We start from the raw sequence: 18,469 nt of genomic DNA, 5'->3' as shown, positions 1-18,469 counted from the left end.
TGAAAAATAAATAAATCAGAATTAGAAATAGTTGGAAATTAGGTGACTTAGAAAAATAAAAAAATAAAAACTAGGGGCGCCTGGGTGGCTCAGTTGGTTAAGCAACTGCCTTCGGCTCAGGTCATGATCCTGGAGTCCCTGGATCGAGTCCCACATCGGGCTCCCTGCTCAGCGGGGAGTCTGCTTCTCCCTCTGGCCCTCCCCCCTCTCATGTGCTCTCTCTCTCTCTCTCATTCTCTCTCTCAAATAAATAAAATCTTTAAAAAAAATAAAAAAAAAACTGAACAAAGAAATGAAAGCGTTCAGAAAATAAAACAAAAAAAATTTCATAAATAAAAACTGAACTGGCAATACACAAAAGCCAATCAATGCAATGGCTAATGCCCTACATAAGAAAAGACGATGGAAAAGAGGAATTTAAAGAAAGTGAGATTGGAAATAGATTCTAGATAAAGTGACAAATATGAAAGAGCAGAGAAGTAGATTCAACATATGAAATGAGTTCAAATATCACAAAAAAGGTAAACAACAGATATCATGTACCTCCTGACAGAAAGACACGCCACTACCTAGGGTCGGGGTCATGACTTAGTCTTGCCCTCCCAAAATCAGGCCTGAAATCTGATCAAGCCTCTGGATCCAACTGCCAATTTACAAGAAATAGAAGAGCAAGAAGAAAATGTTAAACAGCAAGAAGGTGATACGTTCTGAAAAATCCAGACGCTGGGAAATCCTACACGACAAACAAGCTGGTTCCCTCCACAAGGACAAAATAATTACAGGAAAGTAAAACAGAGAGAGAGAATATATAGATGAAAAAAAAAAGAAACAAGAAACATATCATACCTATCCTAGCTTCGGGATAACCTAACTCCCAACTCTTGTTTGGATCCCAAGTCACACAAACTGTAAAAAAATAAAAACAAACAAGATATTTAAAGACAACAGGGGCAGCGCACACACTGACTGGATATCTAGTAACACTGAAAGATTACTACTAATTTGGGGGGAGATGATGATGGCATCATCTTAAAAATGAAACCCTCATACTTCACCACATAATTGAAACATTTACAGATGAATCATATGATGCTTGGAATCTGCTACAAATCAAGCCAGGAGGCAGGCAGGTGGTTGGAAGTGTGAGGAGTTACAGAGAAAAGAAGACTGGGCATAAGTTGGTAATTGTTGAAGCTGAGTGATGGGTACCATGTTGTTTTCCAACACCATCTCTGGCGCCCAGCATGCGGTCTTCCGCCCATGGGTCTGCGGCTCTGCAGAAGCCGGCGGGTGTCTGACAGCTGGCGCCATTCTGACACCAGCTGCCCTGAGTGCAGACCCTGCAGCCTCACAAGACCACCCCTGCTTCAGACGCCTCCCGTACCTCCCACCCACCATCTACAAATCGGGGTTCCCACGACCCCCTCCTCGGGTTCCATAATTGGCTAGAACGGCTCGCAGAACTGCGGGAAGCACCTTATACTAACTCGTGACCCATTTATCATGAAGGACACAACTCGGGACCATCCGGACGGAAGAGATGCGCAGGGCAAGCAAGGTATGGGGCAAGGGGCGCAGAGCTCCCCACCCCGCCCAGCACCCAGACATGCTCCCCAACCTGGGAGCCCTCCAGATCCCCCCCAGCCCCTGGGCAGGGAATTCATGGAGGTTCCACTACCCAGATGCGACTGATGAGCTCGCTGGCCACTGAGATTGACCGCCTCTCCATCCCCTCTCTGTCCCTGGAAGGGGTGTGGGGGTGGGGGACTTAAAGTCCAACCCACTAAGCCCGGTGTGGTCATTCTGTCCACTGCCCTATCCTGAGGCCCGCTAGGGCCCCCCCACTCCCAGTGCTCTCATTAGCCCACAAAAGACATTCTTAACACTCTGGGGATTGCAAGGGTCTTAGGAACTATGTGCCAGGAAGCAAGGACAAAGACTAAATATATATTTCTTATTGTATCACAGGTAATTTTGTACATGTTGGAAATTTTGTACGTTCAAAGAGTTTTTTTTTTTTTCTTGGGGCGCCTGGGTGGCTCAGTCAGTTAAGCATCTGCCTTCGACTCAGGTCATGATCTGGAGGTCCTGGGATCGAGCCCCGCATCGGGCTCCGTGCTCAGCCTCGAGTCTGCTTCTCTTTCTCCCTCTGTGATCTCTCTTGCTCTATCTCTCAAATAAATAAATACAAATCTTAAAAAAAAAGATTTTTTTTCCAACCTCTTATTCTATTTTCAAACATGCAGACAATTTAAAAAGAACTATCCAGTGAACCCTCATAATATCCACTACTTAGATTCTATAAGGAGCATTTCTGCTATATTTGCTTTGCTACATATCTGTCCATCTAAGAAAAGTTATTAAAAATTCTTATTATGTTAAATGAAAGATAAAAACATGTTCTATATTGTTTTGATGTGAATTATTATTTAATTTTAATTCCAGTATAGTTAACATAGTGTCATATTAGTTTCAGGTGTACAATATAGTGACTCAGCACTTCCGAACAACACCCAGTTTTCATTGAGACAGGGGCCCTCCTTGATCCCCATCACCTGTTTCCCCCATCTCCCCACCTCCCCTCTGGTGACCATCATGTGTTTTCTACAGTTAAGAGTCCGTTTCTTGGTTTGTCTCCTTTTTCCCTTTGCTCATTTGTTTTGTTTCTTTAATTCCATGTATGAGTGAATCATATGGTATTTGTCTTTCTCTGACTGACTTATTTCACTTAGCATAATATTCTCTAGCTCCATCCATGTCATTGCAAATGTTAAGATTTCATTCTTTTTCATGGCCGAGTACTACTCCACTGTATGTATGTATGTATATGCCACATCTTCTTGATGGACACTTGGGCTGCTTCCATATCTTGGCTGTTGTAAATAATGATACCATAAGCTTAAGGGTGCATGTATTCCTTTGAATTCGTATTTTGTATTCTTTGCATAAATAACCAGTAGTGCAATTGCTGGGTCACAGGGTAACTCTATTTTTAACTTTCTGAGGAATCTCCACACTGTTTTCCAGAGTGGTTGCACCAGTTTGTGTTCCCACCAACAGTGCACGAAGCCTCCTTTTTCTGCACATCCTCACCAACATCTGTTGTTTCTTGTGTTGTTGATTTTAGCCATTCTGACAGGTGTGAGGTGGTATCTCATTGTGGTTTCGATTTGCATCTCCCTGATGATGAGGTATGTTGAGCATCTTTTCATGTGTCTGGACTTTAATTCGTAGGGAGCTTATAAGCTATTTGTGGTAACAACACATCCCATCTGACCACACTGCATAAGTCACTTCTTTCTTATTTTAAATTATAAAAAGTAATTATCCTTGCAAAAAATCAAACGGTCTAAGGAACAGAGGGAAAGTGCCCCTCACCCTTGGGGCACGAGGCCACACAGCTGGTGCTTTGGAGCCTGCCTCCCCACCTCCCATTCCCAGGAGGAGTCACTGCTGGAGAGCTCAATTTAAGAGATTATAAAAACTAAAACTCACCATGCTTCCAGCTGCCATCTTTACCAAAAAACTGCAGCACTGTTCGCACAAAGTCCTTAGCATTAAAACAAACAACAGGACATTTACATTTCAGCATTTGAAACAGAACTTTCCTGGAAAATAAAAAGAAATTCACTGGTTTAGACATTAATTCAGAACTTCTGACCTTGGAAAAAGTACCTTTATTGCTCTACCGACAGGTGTCACTTGCTAAACTACCTTGTAGGCGTTCTTTTTCTAGGAGCCTTCCATGGGTTAACCTGAATCCTGTGGGAAGGTGTTACTTCTCTGCACTTACAGATGACGAAGCTGAGACAGGCCCCACAGCTGTTCAGAGCCCATCCCTGGGAGAAGTCGCATTACCGCAGGCTAAGCCCAGCAGTACCCGAGCGGAGCGCACACTCTGGACTCCTTACAGGCTCCCCGGCACGGCTCTCCAGCCTGCTCTCCCAGCATGCGCTCCCAACACTCTGCCCTCTGCTGAGGGGAATTGTCTTTACTCTACCAGCACATGGTGCCACATCCTCCCACAGTCTGGGCCATGCCCCATGCTGCATTCTCACCTGCAATTCTCCTCCCACGATTTCTGCAAACTGCCCCTTTCTCCAGGTGGGGAGTCCCCCCTCCTCTGTTCCTTCTCTACTCCTGTCCATGTACCACCTGCAGCCGGGACCACATTTGTACCGTAATTTGCCTTGAAAGTAGGCTCGCCCCATTGCTCTGTGAGCTCCTTGGATATGGGATTCGTAAGAGTCGGCATTTACTGAACACTTACCATGACACCATGCTAAACACTTCAAAGGACTGTTACACTGAAATCTCAGCACAACCCTGTTAGGCAGGCACCAGATCCACTTTACAGATAAGGAAGCTGAGGCTCAGAGTGGCTAAACAATTTTCCCAGCAAGACCCTATCTTGCTGCTGCCAGGGCCCACACTGTAAGTCTTCCTTTATAGGAACTCTCTATTCATACATTAATGAGGGTCTTGCATGAGGCTGAGGGAGAAAGAAAGCAGGAGCCCACTCAGCTCTGCACACAGAGTCAACAGAAAGTTAGATTCTGCTCAGCTTGCTGCACAGACATTTGCATTTTCTTGCGTGGCTTCCACATGGGTTTCCCTGGAAGAGGGGGCCCGGCTGGTAGAGAGGACAGAGGGCCAGCAGCACCGTGTCAGGTTTTGGCTCTGTAGACTCGGGATGGCGCAGGGAAGAGAGAAGGGGAGAGGGGCTGGGAGCTTACAGGGGAGAAGAGCTGCACTTCCACGCTGACGCCCTCACTTGCTGCAGACGCCAAGTCCCTACTAAGGTCACCTAAGAACTGCAGGATCTGCCACTAGTAAGAGATGCAGGCTAGTGGATTTCTAACTTAAGGTAAGACAAACAACAAAAAGAGCATCTTGTAAGACAAAGTGACTGAAACACAGTGTGTTTTGTAAGTCAGTTATAGAAGTCAGTTGTGTCACGTTTGCAAACAAAAAGGCAGCCAGAATATAAAAAAGGTAGACTTGGGTCTAAAAGAGGAGGCTTGAGTCTCAAGACTGACTTAGGGCTATTTCTCTGAGTCTCAGTTTCGCCATCTATAAAGTGGAACTAATAAGACCCAACACATACAGTTAATGTGAAGATGAAGAGAGCGCGTGTGTGTAAGAAGATCTTACACAGGTGTGCAATAAATGGTATTCAGTATGCTTTGTGCAAAAAAGTTATTTATGTGTGTTTTCATTTAAATGTGATTTATTTAAATTTATTTTAAATCTCAAACATACTAACATAGAATTGGGATTATTCCTTCCAATTTTATGGTATGTGAGGCCATGTCTTCATATAATTGTCTTGGAACTTACAAAAATTAAACCTTAATACGCACTTATTAAAAAATAACAATAAATATTTGTGAAGCACATACTCTGTCACATTGTTCTTGGCTTGTGGAGACAGAGGAATGAGCAAGACATAAAAACCCCTGGCTCGGGCACTCAGGGACAGACACACAGGGTGATGGGGGTGGGGGGGGGCACCACTATACACAGTGGGCAGGGAAGGCCTTCTGACCATGCTGTAACACCTCAGGGAAGACTTGAAGGGTAAGGTGAACAAAAGGCCTCGTTGAAGGAGGAAAGTTCTCTATAGAAAATTTTACCCAATATGTGTGGAAGAAATGATAGACACAGAAAAATCACCATCTTCCAGACATACTGAAAAAGTGATTTCGATGACCACTGAGGGGACGTTTGGTGGGGACATTCACAGTGGAGGGAGCATGCCGACACCGCCTAGCCCACAGCTTCATTGAGCGTCACGCATGTGAGGACAACACAACTGCATCGCAGAAGGTAGCCCGATCGAGTGCAGGGCACCCAGCTAAACACGATGTTCAGAATAACAGTGAATAATTTCTATGTGAAAAAAAATATGTTTCTTAGAGATGTATGCCTGTAGTGTAAGAATGTCTCTTCCAACACTTGGGACGTAGTTATACTAAAAAATTGTTTATATGGGATCCAAACTTAGCATCCTGCATTTTTATTTGTTAAATCTGACCATCCAGCTGTGTGTTTGATGGGGTGTGAAGCAGACAGCACCACCCAGGGAAGTGCCCTCGTGAAAAAAGCTGGAGCTGGATAATGGAGCTTATAGAACGAAGCTCCAGCTTACAGAAAGTATGGAGGAAAGGGGAACAAGGTAAAGGAACCCACAATCACAAAACAGATAAGCCCAGGACATGGGACCTCCTGCAAGATGGGGTCAGAGGTCGGAGGATGCTCTTAGTAGAAGTGGTAGGAGAGACAAGAAATGGCATGCGTGACCTGGCTGGTCCTGATCCCAATAGATCAAGTGTAGAAGGACATTTTAAAAACAATCAGGTAAGGGGCGCCTGGGTGGCTCAGTCGTTAAGCGCCGGCCTTCGGCTCAGAGGTCATGATCCCAGGGTCCTGGGATCCAGCCCCGCATCGGGCTCCCTGCTCGGCGGGAAGCCTGCTTCTCCCTCTCCCACTCCCCCTGCTTGTGTTCCCTCTCTTGCTGTGTGTGTCTCTATCAAATAAATTTTAAAAATCTTTAAAAAAATAAAAAATAAAAACAATCAGGTAACTTTAAATGTGTACTGAGTATTAAATTTGCTAAGTTTGAGAATGGCATTGTAGCCAGGTGAAGAAAAGCCCGGGTGTTTTAGAGCTGCATCCTGAGCCCTGTGAGCTAAAACGACATGTCTGGGATTTTCCCCTAATCCCAGCTCCCTACCCCTCTCCTCAAAAAGGGGCAGATGAAGGAAGCATGGAAAGACCTTTGGTCTGAGTGGGTGTGTATATAGGGCTCATTACATTACACTCTCTCCTTTCATGTTTTCATAATTTGCTTTGTGCGTGTGTGTGTGTTGGGGGGGTATGGTTTAGACGAATGGGTAGCACATCCTGTAGACACCTGGGAGCACACTGCAGGGGAGGAAGAGTGGTACAAGGAAGACCCCCAGGTAGATCAAGGAGGCTGGCGTGCAGTGAGAGCAGGGGAAGAGGAGCTCCCAGGCCTGGTGAGGGCCACCGCAGACCTGCGGGCATCACTGGGAGCTGTTGCAGGGCTCCGAGCAGGGAGCGCTGTGACCTTAGTGCTCAGACCCTCTCTGGGAGCCGTGCGGAAAACAGGCTGGGGGCAGGTGGAGGCAGGCGGCCCTCAGGAAGCCCCTGCTTGGTTCAGTCAGGAGGTGAAGGCCTGAACCAAATGGCAGCAGCAGAAGGGAAGAGAGGTCAGCTTCTAGCTGTATTTTGAAGGCAGAGCCAATGGGATATACCAAGAGCTTGGATGAAAGCAAGAGGGAAGTTAAAGATAATGCCAGGACCGTTGGCCTGAGCTCACGGAGAGCAAATGCTGACATTAACCTTGACAGCAAAGCCTGTCGGAGGCAGGTTTCGGGAAGACAGGAGTTCAGTTTTGCACATGTTGAGGCCCTAGTGACTATCAGATGTCCAAGTAAAGAGCACTGAGTAAGATATATACATCCAGAATTCAGAAAAGGCCGTCCAAATATTAGGGCTCTGTTCTCACAGAGACCTTCCATAGAATAGACCTGCCTACTTGTTCTTTCAGAAGAAAATTAGGTAAATATGGGCTTCTTGCGAGCAGGCTGCTCTATTAGTCAAACGTTGTCCCATTCTCACCAAAATTTACTGCAGTGTAAGTGCCTGATTGTTAAGCTTATGATTGTTGAGGCATCCATTTCAAAAGACATCCATACTGCCTGCTGTATGACAAGCCACCAGCAAAACACCCAGACAAGGAACAGGGCCACCCCCACCCGTGCAGCTTCCCTTCCAGACAGGCCGGGGGCATCCAGACACCTGACCTGTGAGTGATCCTACTTTTCCCTTCCTAACTCCCACTCTTATGATTTCTATTAGCCAATAAAGAGTGAAACCTTGAAACTGCCAGCCCCCCATCCTCAGACCATAATAAAGGCTGAGCCTCAGGCCTGCGCCCTCTCTTTCTCTAGCTATGACTTTGCTGTGTGGCCCCTGGTGTGGTGTGTACCCTCCAGGACCTGTGAGTAATGAATCTTGTTCCTCAAAGTTCCCTGATGGTTTCTGCTGAATTGTGTCCTGTGATCCTAGGAACTCTAACGGTTGGTCCAGCCACAGCACTGGCCCCTGGCATTCCTCGCTGGGACAACACAGATGCAACCACGGCCTACAACCCCCCACAGCCCAGTGAGACTGTAGGAGGCTGACGGGGCCGGGCCTGGGCACCACCTGCTCACCCCTGAGCCCCCGTGAACGCCTCTTCAGGACAGCAGCTTCGGGGAGCTCCTGCCAGGCAGCTAAGGGGCTGGGACTCCGAGGGCTGGGTGGGCAGGAGGTGGATGTCCCCACCCAAGGCAGAAACCGGAGTCAGGCTGACAACACGGCAGAAGAGCTGTAACGAGGGCAGGGGCTGGAACCCCCAGCAGGACTTTTTAGGATCGCTACGGTGCAGCTCAAGCATCCCTGCTCGATCTAAAACTGTCCGATTCTAAAGGGCAAGTCCAAGTGAGGTGTGTCTTAACTATTTCCACAGAATGAAGCTTTGAAATTAGCATGAAATTAGGTGGTACTGAGGACAATTTACTTTTTGAATTTAATTTACTTTAATTTTCTAATGCTGTGAGTGAGATGAGGAAAATCATCTGGGACTGTGGTCACGTCAGTGGATCTTCAGGCCTTGGGACGAAGCTTTTCTCACCAACTTCTCACTGAGATGTTGATTCAAATCCTGGAGGTGCTCCCATGGAAGGATGGAGCCTTCATTCCAGAAGCTCTTTGGGGGAAAGCAGGCTGCTGTGTGCAGAGCTGTCATTTAGATCCATTTTATTTTCATGTGCCTGTACAAAACTTCTAAAAGTTTAAATAATTAAAGTTGGAGCTTGGGAGACTCTAATTGGACTCAACGAAGCAGACATGTAAGTAGGAAGTAAGGCAGTGGGAGGAGATTTCTGACCTGGCAAACTGATTATATGCCTCTTGCTCTTGGCCCCCAGTAGAGGAGTGCTCTGTTTGGAGGTAGATATACTGATCACGGAGTGTGGAGCCTTCCCCCAGGACACTGTCAGAGGCTGAGACATCCAGAGGACCACTGCCCTCTACACGGCTCTGCAGTAACATTGCAATTCCTTTAACAGAGGGAAACAGAGCCTGTGAATACAAATACAGTTTCAAAATTAAACACAAACAATGTATTTATTCAAGAAAGGTATGTTTTATAATTAAACAGAGAGAAAAGGCCTACAATTAAATTTGTAAATAAATAGCTCTTTTAATGACAGTCAAGGCCAAAAGCCAAACCCATGATCTTACTCTCCAAATCTGGACGCCTCCCTATTCAACATCATAATAGAAGTCTCAGCCAGCATAACACAATGGGAAAAAGAAATAAAAGGCATATAGATCAGAAACGAAGAACTATACTGTCTCTATTTACAGATGACACAAACGTCTGCATAGAAAACCAAAGGGAATTTACAAAAAAACCTCCTGGAACCAGTATGTGAGTTTAGTAAGGTTGCAAGATACAAGATTAAAACACAAAATTAATTGTATTTCTATGTACTCTCAATGAACATGTAAAAATGATCTTTTTTTAAAAACAATGTGTTTACCAGGGGTGCCTGGGTAGCTCAGGCAGTTAAGCATCCGACTCTTGATTTTGGCTCAGGTAACTGTCTCAGGGTTGTGAGACCGAACCCCGCATGAGGCTCCATGCTGGGTGTGGAACCTGCTTAGGATTCTTTCTCCACCTCTCCCTCTGCCCCTGCCCCCACCATTCTCTTTTTCCTCATTCTATTCTAAAAAAAAAATAAAAAATAAAAAATAAATGAAAATGAAAATAAAAATAAAAAGATGCATTACCATTTATAATAACCATTCCAAAAAATGAAATACTTAAATAGAAATCAACAAAACACGTACAGGATCCATATGCTACACTACATGACAAATACTGGTGAAAGAAGCCAAAGAAGACCTAACTGAGACACACCATGCTTGAGGACCACAAAACTCCTAATAGGAATGTCAGTTCAGCCAAGTTAATCTGTAGAACCTAGATCAATAAACCCCAAGTATAAGAAACATGAAGAACACCACACCAAGTCACATTATAATCAAATTGCTTAAAACCAATAATAAAGAGAAAACCTTAAAAGAAGGGGCGAGGGCAGGGGCTAGGCAGGTGGGATGGGGGCGTTACCCAGACAGAGATCAAGAGAAGCGAGACAGCAGATCTCTGGTGGGAAACAAAGCAAGCTAGAAGACAGTGGAGCAACATCTTCCAACTGTTGAAAGAAAAAAAAAACTATTGACTTTTAACTCTTTAGCAAGCAAAAATATCTTTCAAAAATGACAGGTATAGCAAGATTTGTATACTACACAGAAAACTACAAGACACTGCTAAAAGATACTAAAGGTTTAAGTAAATGAAGGGACACCCCTGTTCATGGGCCCGAAAACTCAGTACTGTCAAGATGGCAAAACTAAAGTTCATCTATAGACTCAACACAATCTGCATCAGAATCTCAGCTGCATGCCTGAAGGAATTGAAAAGCTGATGCTAACACTTATATGGAAATGCAAAGTAACCAGAATACCCAAACCAATCTTCAAAAACACAGAGTTAGAAGACTCACACTCCAAGACCCTTTGGTACTGGCATCAGGACAGACATATAGATCAAAGGAAAGAACTGAGTGTCCAGAAATAAACCCTTATATTTACAGTCAATTGAGTTTCAAGAAAAGTGCCAAGAAAATTCAATGGGGAAAGAAGAGTCTTATCAACAGTGTTTGGAAAGCTGGGTATCAACACACAAGAGGCAGGTTTGTGCCCCTTATCTCACACCACACACGAAAATTAACTCAAAGTCAGCCACAGATTTTAATGTAAGAGCAAAAACATAAATTCTTAGGAAAAAACAGAAGTAAATCTTCAAGACCTGGGATAGGCAAAGCATTCTTAAATATAACAAAAAAGGTGCAAGCAAAAAAAAAAAAATGATAGAATTCATCAGATTTAAAACATTTTGTGCTTCAAAAGACATCGGTAAGAAATTGAAAAAAATAAGCCACAGATTTGGAGAACTACAGATCATAGATCTGACAAGGGACTCGTATCAGAATATAGAAAGAAGGCTTACAGATCCAAAATAAGACACAAATAACCCGATTTAAAAATGGGCAAAAGATCTGAACAGACATTTCACCACAGAAGATACACAAATGGGACGAAGCACGAGAAGATGCTCAATGTAATTAGTTACTAGGGAAATGCGATTTAGAGCCGCAGTGAAATACTACTTCACACCCACTAGAATGGCTAAAACCAGACAGACAACAAGGATTGGCAAGGAGGTGGAGGGCCTGGAACTCTTGTGTGTTGCTGCTGGAATGCAAGAAGGCATACCCACTCTGGAAAACATTTTGGCAGTTTCTTAAAAATCTGAAGAGAACTATGCATTATCAGTCACTCAGCACTGTGGGGAGGGGAGGGTGGGCTTCAAATCTTATTCCTAGCTCTCCTATCAAAATCCGACACAGAGAAAATGGGGTTCTTTTATGGTGCCAAAGAAACAAACAAAACCCAACACTGTTCACTAACCTGCTCAGCTCTTAGCTGGGTCGAACCGTCCTCATACATCAGTGTTACCATCACGGCCACTGCCTGTTTGAGCATTTCAAGCAGTTGGCTTTTCTCCAAATCATCCAAATACCTAACGTCACAAAAATGGTTTTCGCATGCTCTTGCGTTCCCACAGTTTAGGTGGGCTTCAACCTCATCAGCATTTTCTTCCAATGCTACATGTTTACTTGTTTTCCCTGAAAAATGACATGTACTATGTTTTCTTTTAAGATTCACGGGCATTTCTTTTTTTTCATTATTTTTATTTTCCTTTAGGAAATGCGTTCTTTTACACTCCGTTTTCTGTAGGACTGAAGCCTCTTGGTTACACTGTGGAATGAAACAACTGGGAGGAGCCAATGAGCTGACATTCTTCTGGTTTTGGTCGGCAGAGGGCGGATCTGTGAGTCTGATACTGGAGGACGGAGGACAGAGCTTGATGGATGAGCCTGATGTCTGGCTTGTAGAAGAATTCAGATTCTGTAGAAAAACGTGAAATGTTTCACGAGAATATGGATTCCTAAGACAGATCTAACCAAACTAATCTCTGGTAAACCTCGTCTAAGGTCAAGTGGGGACACAGCTTCATATTATCTATGATCAAACTTTCTAATGAAACTATATAGTAGCTTCTAGAGCAGTAATTTTTCTCAACCCAGGTAGGAGCGCATGTCTGAATCATGGGCTGGAATAGGTAGGAGTCCAAAAGTCTCCAACCATACCCAATGCGTGTAATGACAGATGCCATGGGTGGGAGTATGTTACAAATGCGCCTTATGCTCAAGATGAATAATTTAACTTCCAGGTAAAGGCCATTTACAGAGAAAATGAAATCACCACAACTATTTGATAATATGTTCATCTATTTACTAAAATTTTTTAAAAATATAGCTCAACAGCAATCCTCTTCCCATCTTGATCTAGTACTGTGCAATATTCATTCATAAATTCACAAACTGAGGGTAAAAAAAGAATCTCTACCCATCTCATTACTGGATTCATTTAGAATAAAATGTATTTTTAATGTTTATTTTTCAGATTTGTGATATATTTAATGTTGTTTTGAACAAATGTATATTAATAGTACTTTAAAAATAATTTTGGAGGAAAATTTTTCAGTATTTGGCATATGGTCACAGAAAATTTAAGTTTATACTCATATTTTTATTACAGAGACATGTTATATGGTTTCAAGAAAAGACTTCCAAGCATAAAATTATATTATGTTAATAATTCTGCAGAAGAAGATACAAGAAAAGGAGTTCGAGGAGCAAAAGGGAAATACAAAAATTTAGATTGCTGTAGAATATCTTGCTCATGTTGTTTTTAAAGGGATGATTGTGGGTATTAAGTTACCAGAGTACAGTATTTAGATTTTAGTGGTTATATTTTAATGATGATGTAATCATTTTTAAAATGTCAATACACCAGAAATTCTGTCCTGTGAAACATTTTAAACTTGTTATGAATATTTTAAATGTCTACTTAAAAATATGTCATGAGGTATATGGCTTTTCAAAATTCTTTTGCGAGAAAGGAAGCAAAACGTTGGTGAGCCGGCTCTCTACCTCAGTGATGGGAGGGGCACAGCCAGAGTGGCACTGAGAGAAAATCTCCGCTCACTCACAAAGTGAGTGAACACCCTGTGTTCCTGACATGGCTGTGGGACTCGCCTCTCCCCCAACTTCAGGGCAACCCAGGACCCGGGGCAGGTCCTGCCATCCCCACTTTACTACAGGGAGTTTCAGTTACACTGAGTTAGGCTGGACTTTGAACACACGTAGTTTTTGCCCCCGAGTCTAATCTCTTGGCCACTCTGTCTCCCCTACCAGGTCTTTGGTGAGATGACATCTTCTTTCCCCTCCCCTCAGGCCCACACCACACAGCTCACCCACTGAGAGTTGTGTCCCCTTCCTTCTGGAACTGCTCTGTGTTTCAGCTGTCCCAGAGCCCCAGCTTTCTCCCTAAACACGTCTGCCAAGTCCTCCCCCACTCTTTAAAGGTGGGGCTCCTAATCATCCCATAGATGTCGACTCAGGCATAATTTTCACACTTCAGGAAGACTCCCAGACTACGCTCCCCATCACCCAGAAAAAAACGAAACGAGACAGCACAAAAACTGGGTGAGTGGTCTTGCCTACCGTTACTGGGACTGACCCCTACCATGTATGGCACCCAATGCACCGTGCTGTAGGGTCATGGCACTTCTCTTTCTTCCCCTCCCCCATCAAGCAAGTTCAACTGTAGGCTCCTGGAGTAGAACTCCGTTCTTGATTTTCTGAAGCGTGGTAGCCACAGTGCCTAGCATACAGTAGACACTTAATAAGTATGTGTTGAACGAGTGAAAGTTATCTATTTTGAATTAATCATATTTGCAATGATTTACCCTTTTTTCCAGTGATTGATTCTTCCCATTTTCCAGAAGTACTGAATACTTAATAACGGGAATTGTTTACCACTTCTGCAGCTTTTAAAAACACAAAAAGAAAACATGAGGCATTAAAGAAACATTGAATCTAAGTCATATAATTAGCTAAACATTGAAAGTGGCCTCTACAAACATGCTACTTACTCATTATTTACTTACATAAAACAGTGTAAAAACATTCATACCCAAAATGTATACTACCATTGCAATAAACATTTATGTAACATATCTTCAAATTAACTGGAGACAGATCCATGCAATCATGACATGTTTATTAGAAAGTATTACTTGGTATTTCCATTGAATACTGGAGTCCGAAAACCCAAGTTCAATATTTTACGGAAACCTTGAAAGTATTAAAGGTTTGAGGAAATTCCTATAATGCATAATATTGCAATGGAACAATTAGAGGTTCAGTAAAACACCATTAATACAAACCTCTCTTTTAAATTTTGTTTTAATTTTAATAAGCCTGGGCTGAATAGTAAGCGATGGAACCCACATTCAACCCCAAGCAACATGACTCAGGTGTTTGTGCTCATAACCACCGTGATTTATGTTCCCTCCACATCAACAATACCAACCAAGGAATGCAAACAGGGGAAATCTTTACAGTAGAAAGAACTTAGGATAAATTTAACAAAAAGGCACGACGCACTCAATGATAAAAACTTAAAATCTCATAAAATGCATAAAACTTGATCTATACAAATGGAAGGACATAGCATCCAGATATGCATAAAATGTTCAATTCTTCCAAAAATAAATTTAATGCAATTCCAATTAGAGACCCTACAGAGTTCTTTTAATTGAAAAAATGTCAAAGTACATATGAAATACTAAATATCTGAAAAGAGACACAGAAGGTAAGTTAAAAACCAATAAATGCCTTGCCTTGCTGGATTATCAGAACATACCATTCAACCACCACAATCAAATCCACGTCGTATTCGAATAGGAAGAGTCAAAAGATTCCTAGAACAGAACAGACAATCCAGAAACTGACCCAAGGCTTTATGAGACTCTACTACAGAACAAAGATGGCATCTCAACTCAGTAGAAAACAACAGATTAATAAACAGGGATAGCAGTACTGCTTCTGAGGGAACAGAACACTGGGAAAACCGTTTGGAACAAAAATGATAAAGGGCTAATACCTGTATTATACAACAAGTCCTTGAACACTGGCAAAAGAAGACAATTCAATTTAAAAAATGAGCAAAAGATAGGAAAAAGTGGTACACAAATTAGCAAATCCAAAAAGCAAATGAACATGATATAATACTCAAACTCACTAGTGGTCAGGGAAATGCAAACTAAACACAACCAGAGGTGGAAGGAAGAGGTCGTTTCAGGCACTGCTGGTAAAAATGTGAATAGCTAGAATCTTCTTAGAAAGCAAACTGTCAACACCTATTGAAATAAAAAAATACAAGCATCACCCTTGAGAGTTGGGAAGAGGACTGCCCCAAAGGGAGCAAAGACGGGCTTCCAGGGTGCCACTGATGTTCTGTTTCTTGATCTGCATGAAGGTTACAGGGTGTTCAGTTTGTGAAATGTTGAGTTATAAACTCAGAATATATGTGTTTTGTGTATAGAATGGGTGTTTGTGTGTGTATGACCTCAATAAAAACAGAGATATAAAATGTATAATCATCTAACCAAACAACCTCACTACTGGCAGTTTCATAGACATGCAACAGTAAACAGGTCTAAACCGAAACATCTGTGGCAGTATTACTTGATGGCAAAGGACTGAAAACAAAGCAGATACCAATCCAGAGAAGATGACGAATAAATTATGTAATGTCTACACCACGAAGCATACAGCCACTGAAATGAATGACTTAGAGCTTTATTAGCTGCCTCGAAGATGCAGAAATCTGTGAAAATACCTCATTCTTGCAACCCATGACCAAATCTCCCCATTTTTTTTAAAGATTTATTTATTTATTTGAGAGAGCGAGAATGAGAGAGAGAGAGTACATGAGGGGGGGAGGGTTAGAGGGAGAAGCAGGCTTCCCGCCGAGCAGGGAGCCCGATGTGGGACTCGATCCCGGGACTCCAGGATCATGACCTGAGCCGAAGGCAGTCGCTTAACCGACTGAGCCACCCAGGCGCCCCCAAATCTCCCCATTTTTGTGTACGAGTGTGTAACACACACCCACTGGCACAGGCCTGGTCCCCGGGAGGCTGACTCCGAGGTGGTTTGCGTTTGGAAATGTTACTGGGGAGTGCTCTCAGGATCAACGTGTACAGAAGCATGACAGGAGGACCAGACCACAAAGCGGTCACTACCAAGGCCTGCTTGGGCCTGGAAGGCCTGTGGAGTTAGCCCCCATTGGGTCAAGGGAGCGGGACTTTAGATGCCAGCACCAAGCAGTCATTGGATTGGCTGCCCTGGGAAAGGAGTGTGCAGCTGAGGCAGCCACCAGGAGTGGCTGTGTGGTGAGCAGACAGACACTCCCTGCAGGTGGGGTGACAAATGGCTTAGTACTAGTACAGGAGCCTGGGCATCCACAGGGCTCACTGCAGTCCCCTGCTGCTGGGCACTACACTGCACTGCTCCCAGCCACTTGCTGCAGATACGTTTCGGAAAGTAGCCCCTGCAGGATTCTGGTGGGCCTCTTGCTGGAAGCAGCTTTTAAAAAGGAAGTTATTGGGATGAACTGCATCCCCTGGTCACTGCAGCTGGTCTCAAAGCTACAGATGAGATTCGTGTCCCTCCTCTAATGCACATTCTAGAATCCCCTCACCCTGCCTTAGCACCCCTGCTGGTCTAGGTGGCTTACCTGATTGATGGGAGTTACCCAAACCCCTCATCCCTGAGAGGTGTAAGCCCCTGGCCACCACAGTCAGTGCACTGGCCATGAGATTTGGACAGAGGACAGCGGTGACTAGTCCTATCACCCAGATACCAAGTGTATGCTTCCCTGCACCATCATGTAACAGCCCTGACTTCTGATGACCAGGACGCATCCCAAGCAGGATGCAGATTACATGCCGTGCCTGCCAGTCCCTTGGCATAAGGCTATTGAAAGGACAGGGCAGCAGCTGCAGCTTCAAATGAAATGGTATTCTTCCCGTCCCCCCGGTTGGCTTCCCCTTTGTCACTCAAGACTCATTCTGCAGAACCCAGAAGTGTTGGGGGAGAGACAGATTTACCAACTGGAGCACTGGGAGTGAGGATAAGCAGGACCACTCCCACATCCCCCTTTTGGTTTGTAGACCCCTTAATTGTACATACTGGGGACACTGCAGCCTGGAGGTGGCTCCTCCACGCTGGAGCAAGCTGCACCTGCTACAGGCCATTCCTCCGTCGGGGTGGTGTTGCTGGATCCGTGGCTGAGGGAACCCTTGGGTCCCATAATCACGTGCCCGCTGTAGCTCCCTTCCTGTATAGTGTGTCCCCACATCCAGTGCAATGCCTGTGGTACTGAGGCCCTGCAAACAGGAAAGGGAAAGCCAGGCCTGGAATGTGTCAATTCCAATCAAGATAGGTCACTGCACCTTTAGAGGAACGAGGGGTTCAGTGTTCTCAACTTGCGACCAAGTTACTGTTTCCTCAAAGGATGGTATTACTAGGGTCTCGGTGTTTGGTCTGCTGTTGGAAGCCTGGACACTCAGCAGAGGCAGTAACTAGATCAGCCCTGGTGAGTGGGGTGTGCATATGGTTGGGTCCACGTGTGGTCTTCACCCCAGCCCATGGCCACTCCACTAAAGAGCCCCAGGTGCTCGTCCTGGGACAGCAGGTGACAGGCTAGTGAATGTCAGCTGGCCAAGTCATTCTGTTTATTCCTTCAACACTGTACCTCAGGGAGCTGCTCTGTGTCTGCCTTTACTGTGTTTATTCTTTACTCGTTGGTAGCTAATCCCCTTACTAGCCAACATGCAGTACCTTTCCCTGTTCAAATTTCCTGTGGTTTGTTTCACCTGACTGGCACATGTCTTACAGGCTTCCTCAACAGGCCCACTACTTCTTGGTGAGGCTGTTGACTTAATGGCCAGGACGGAAGGAGGCAGAAGTTCCTCCTTCTGGAGAAGCATCCTGCACGGTCTTCAACAATGACGGGAGGATGGGACACTAGCCTTTAACAGAGAAGTATCCACTTCTGCAGGTCCCAGAGGCATCTGGGATTCAGGATTTGAATGTGCCAATCAGGTAATCCCATGCCAGATCTCAGGGTCTGGTCCCCTTCTGATCAAGGCCCTGACCTTGAGGTAGCACACCTGCCTGGGCTGAGAAGCCAACCTTCTCTAGAGCTCTACCAGTCTCAGGACTAAGCACTGGTCTGTGGCTGCAAGTGGCCTCTTTTTGGCTACTAGGGAAGCCCTCTGGTTACCACATTTAGCCTTTAAATGCTAATTAATCACCCTCACCCCATGTCTTTTTCCAAAGGATTTATTATT

General features: G+C 44.3%; 1 protein-coding gene across 1 annotated transcript in view; it reads right to left on the bottom strand.

Moving 5' to 3' along the window:
* Positions 1–17,427, bottom strand: part of POLN (DNA polymerase nu) — a 169,001-nt gene extending 151,574 nt beyond the window's left edge. The window contains 6 exon segments of the mRNA XM_044913117.1: positions 3,496–3,608; positions 8,960–9,153; positions 11,611–12,111; positions 14,018–14,071; positions 14,073–14,098; positions 17,307–17,427. Coding sequence (XP_044769052.1) covers positions 3,496–3,608; positions 8,960–9,153; positions 11,611–12,111; positions 14,018–14,071; positions 14,073–14,098; positions 17,307–17,427 — 1,009 coding nt within the window.
* Between the last annotated feature and the right edge of the window lie 1,042 nt (positions 17,428–18,469).

This window comes from Neomonachus schauinslandi, chromosome 2 (genome assembly GCF_002201575.2).
Source record: "Neomonachus schauinslandi chromosome 2, ASM220157v2, whole genome shotgun sequence".
Taxonomy (NCBI): Eukaryota; Metazoa; Chordata; class Mammalia; order Carnivora; family Phocidae; genus Neomonachus; species Neomonachus schauinslandi.
This window is presented reverse-complemented; position numbering and strand designations above follow the sequence as displayed.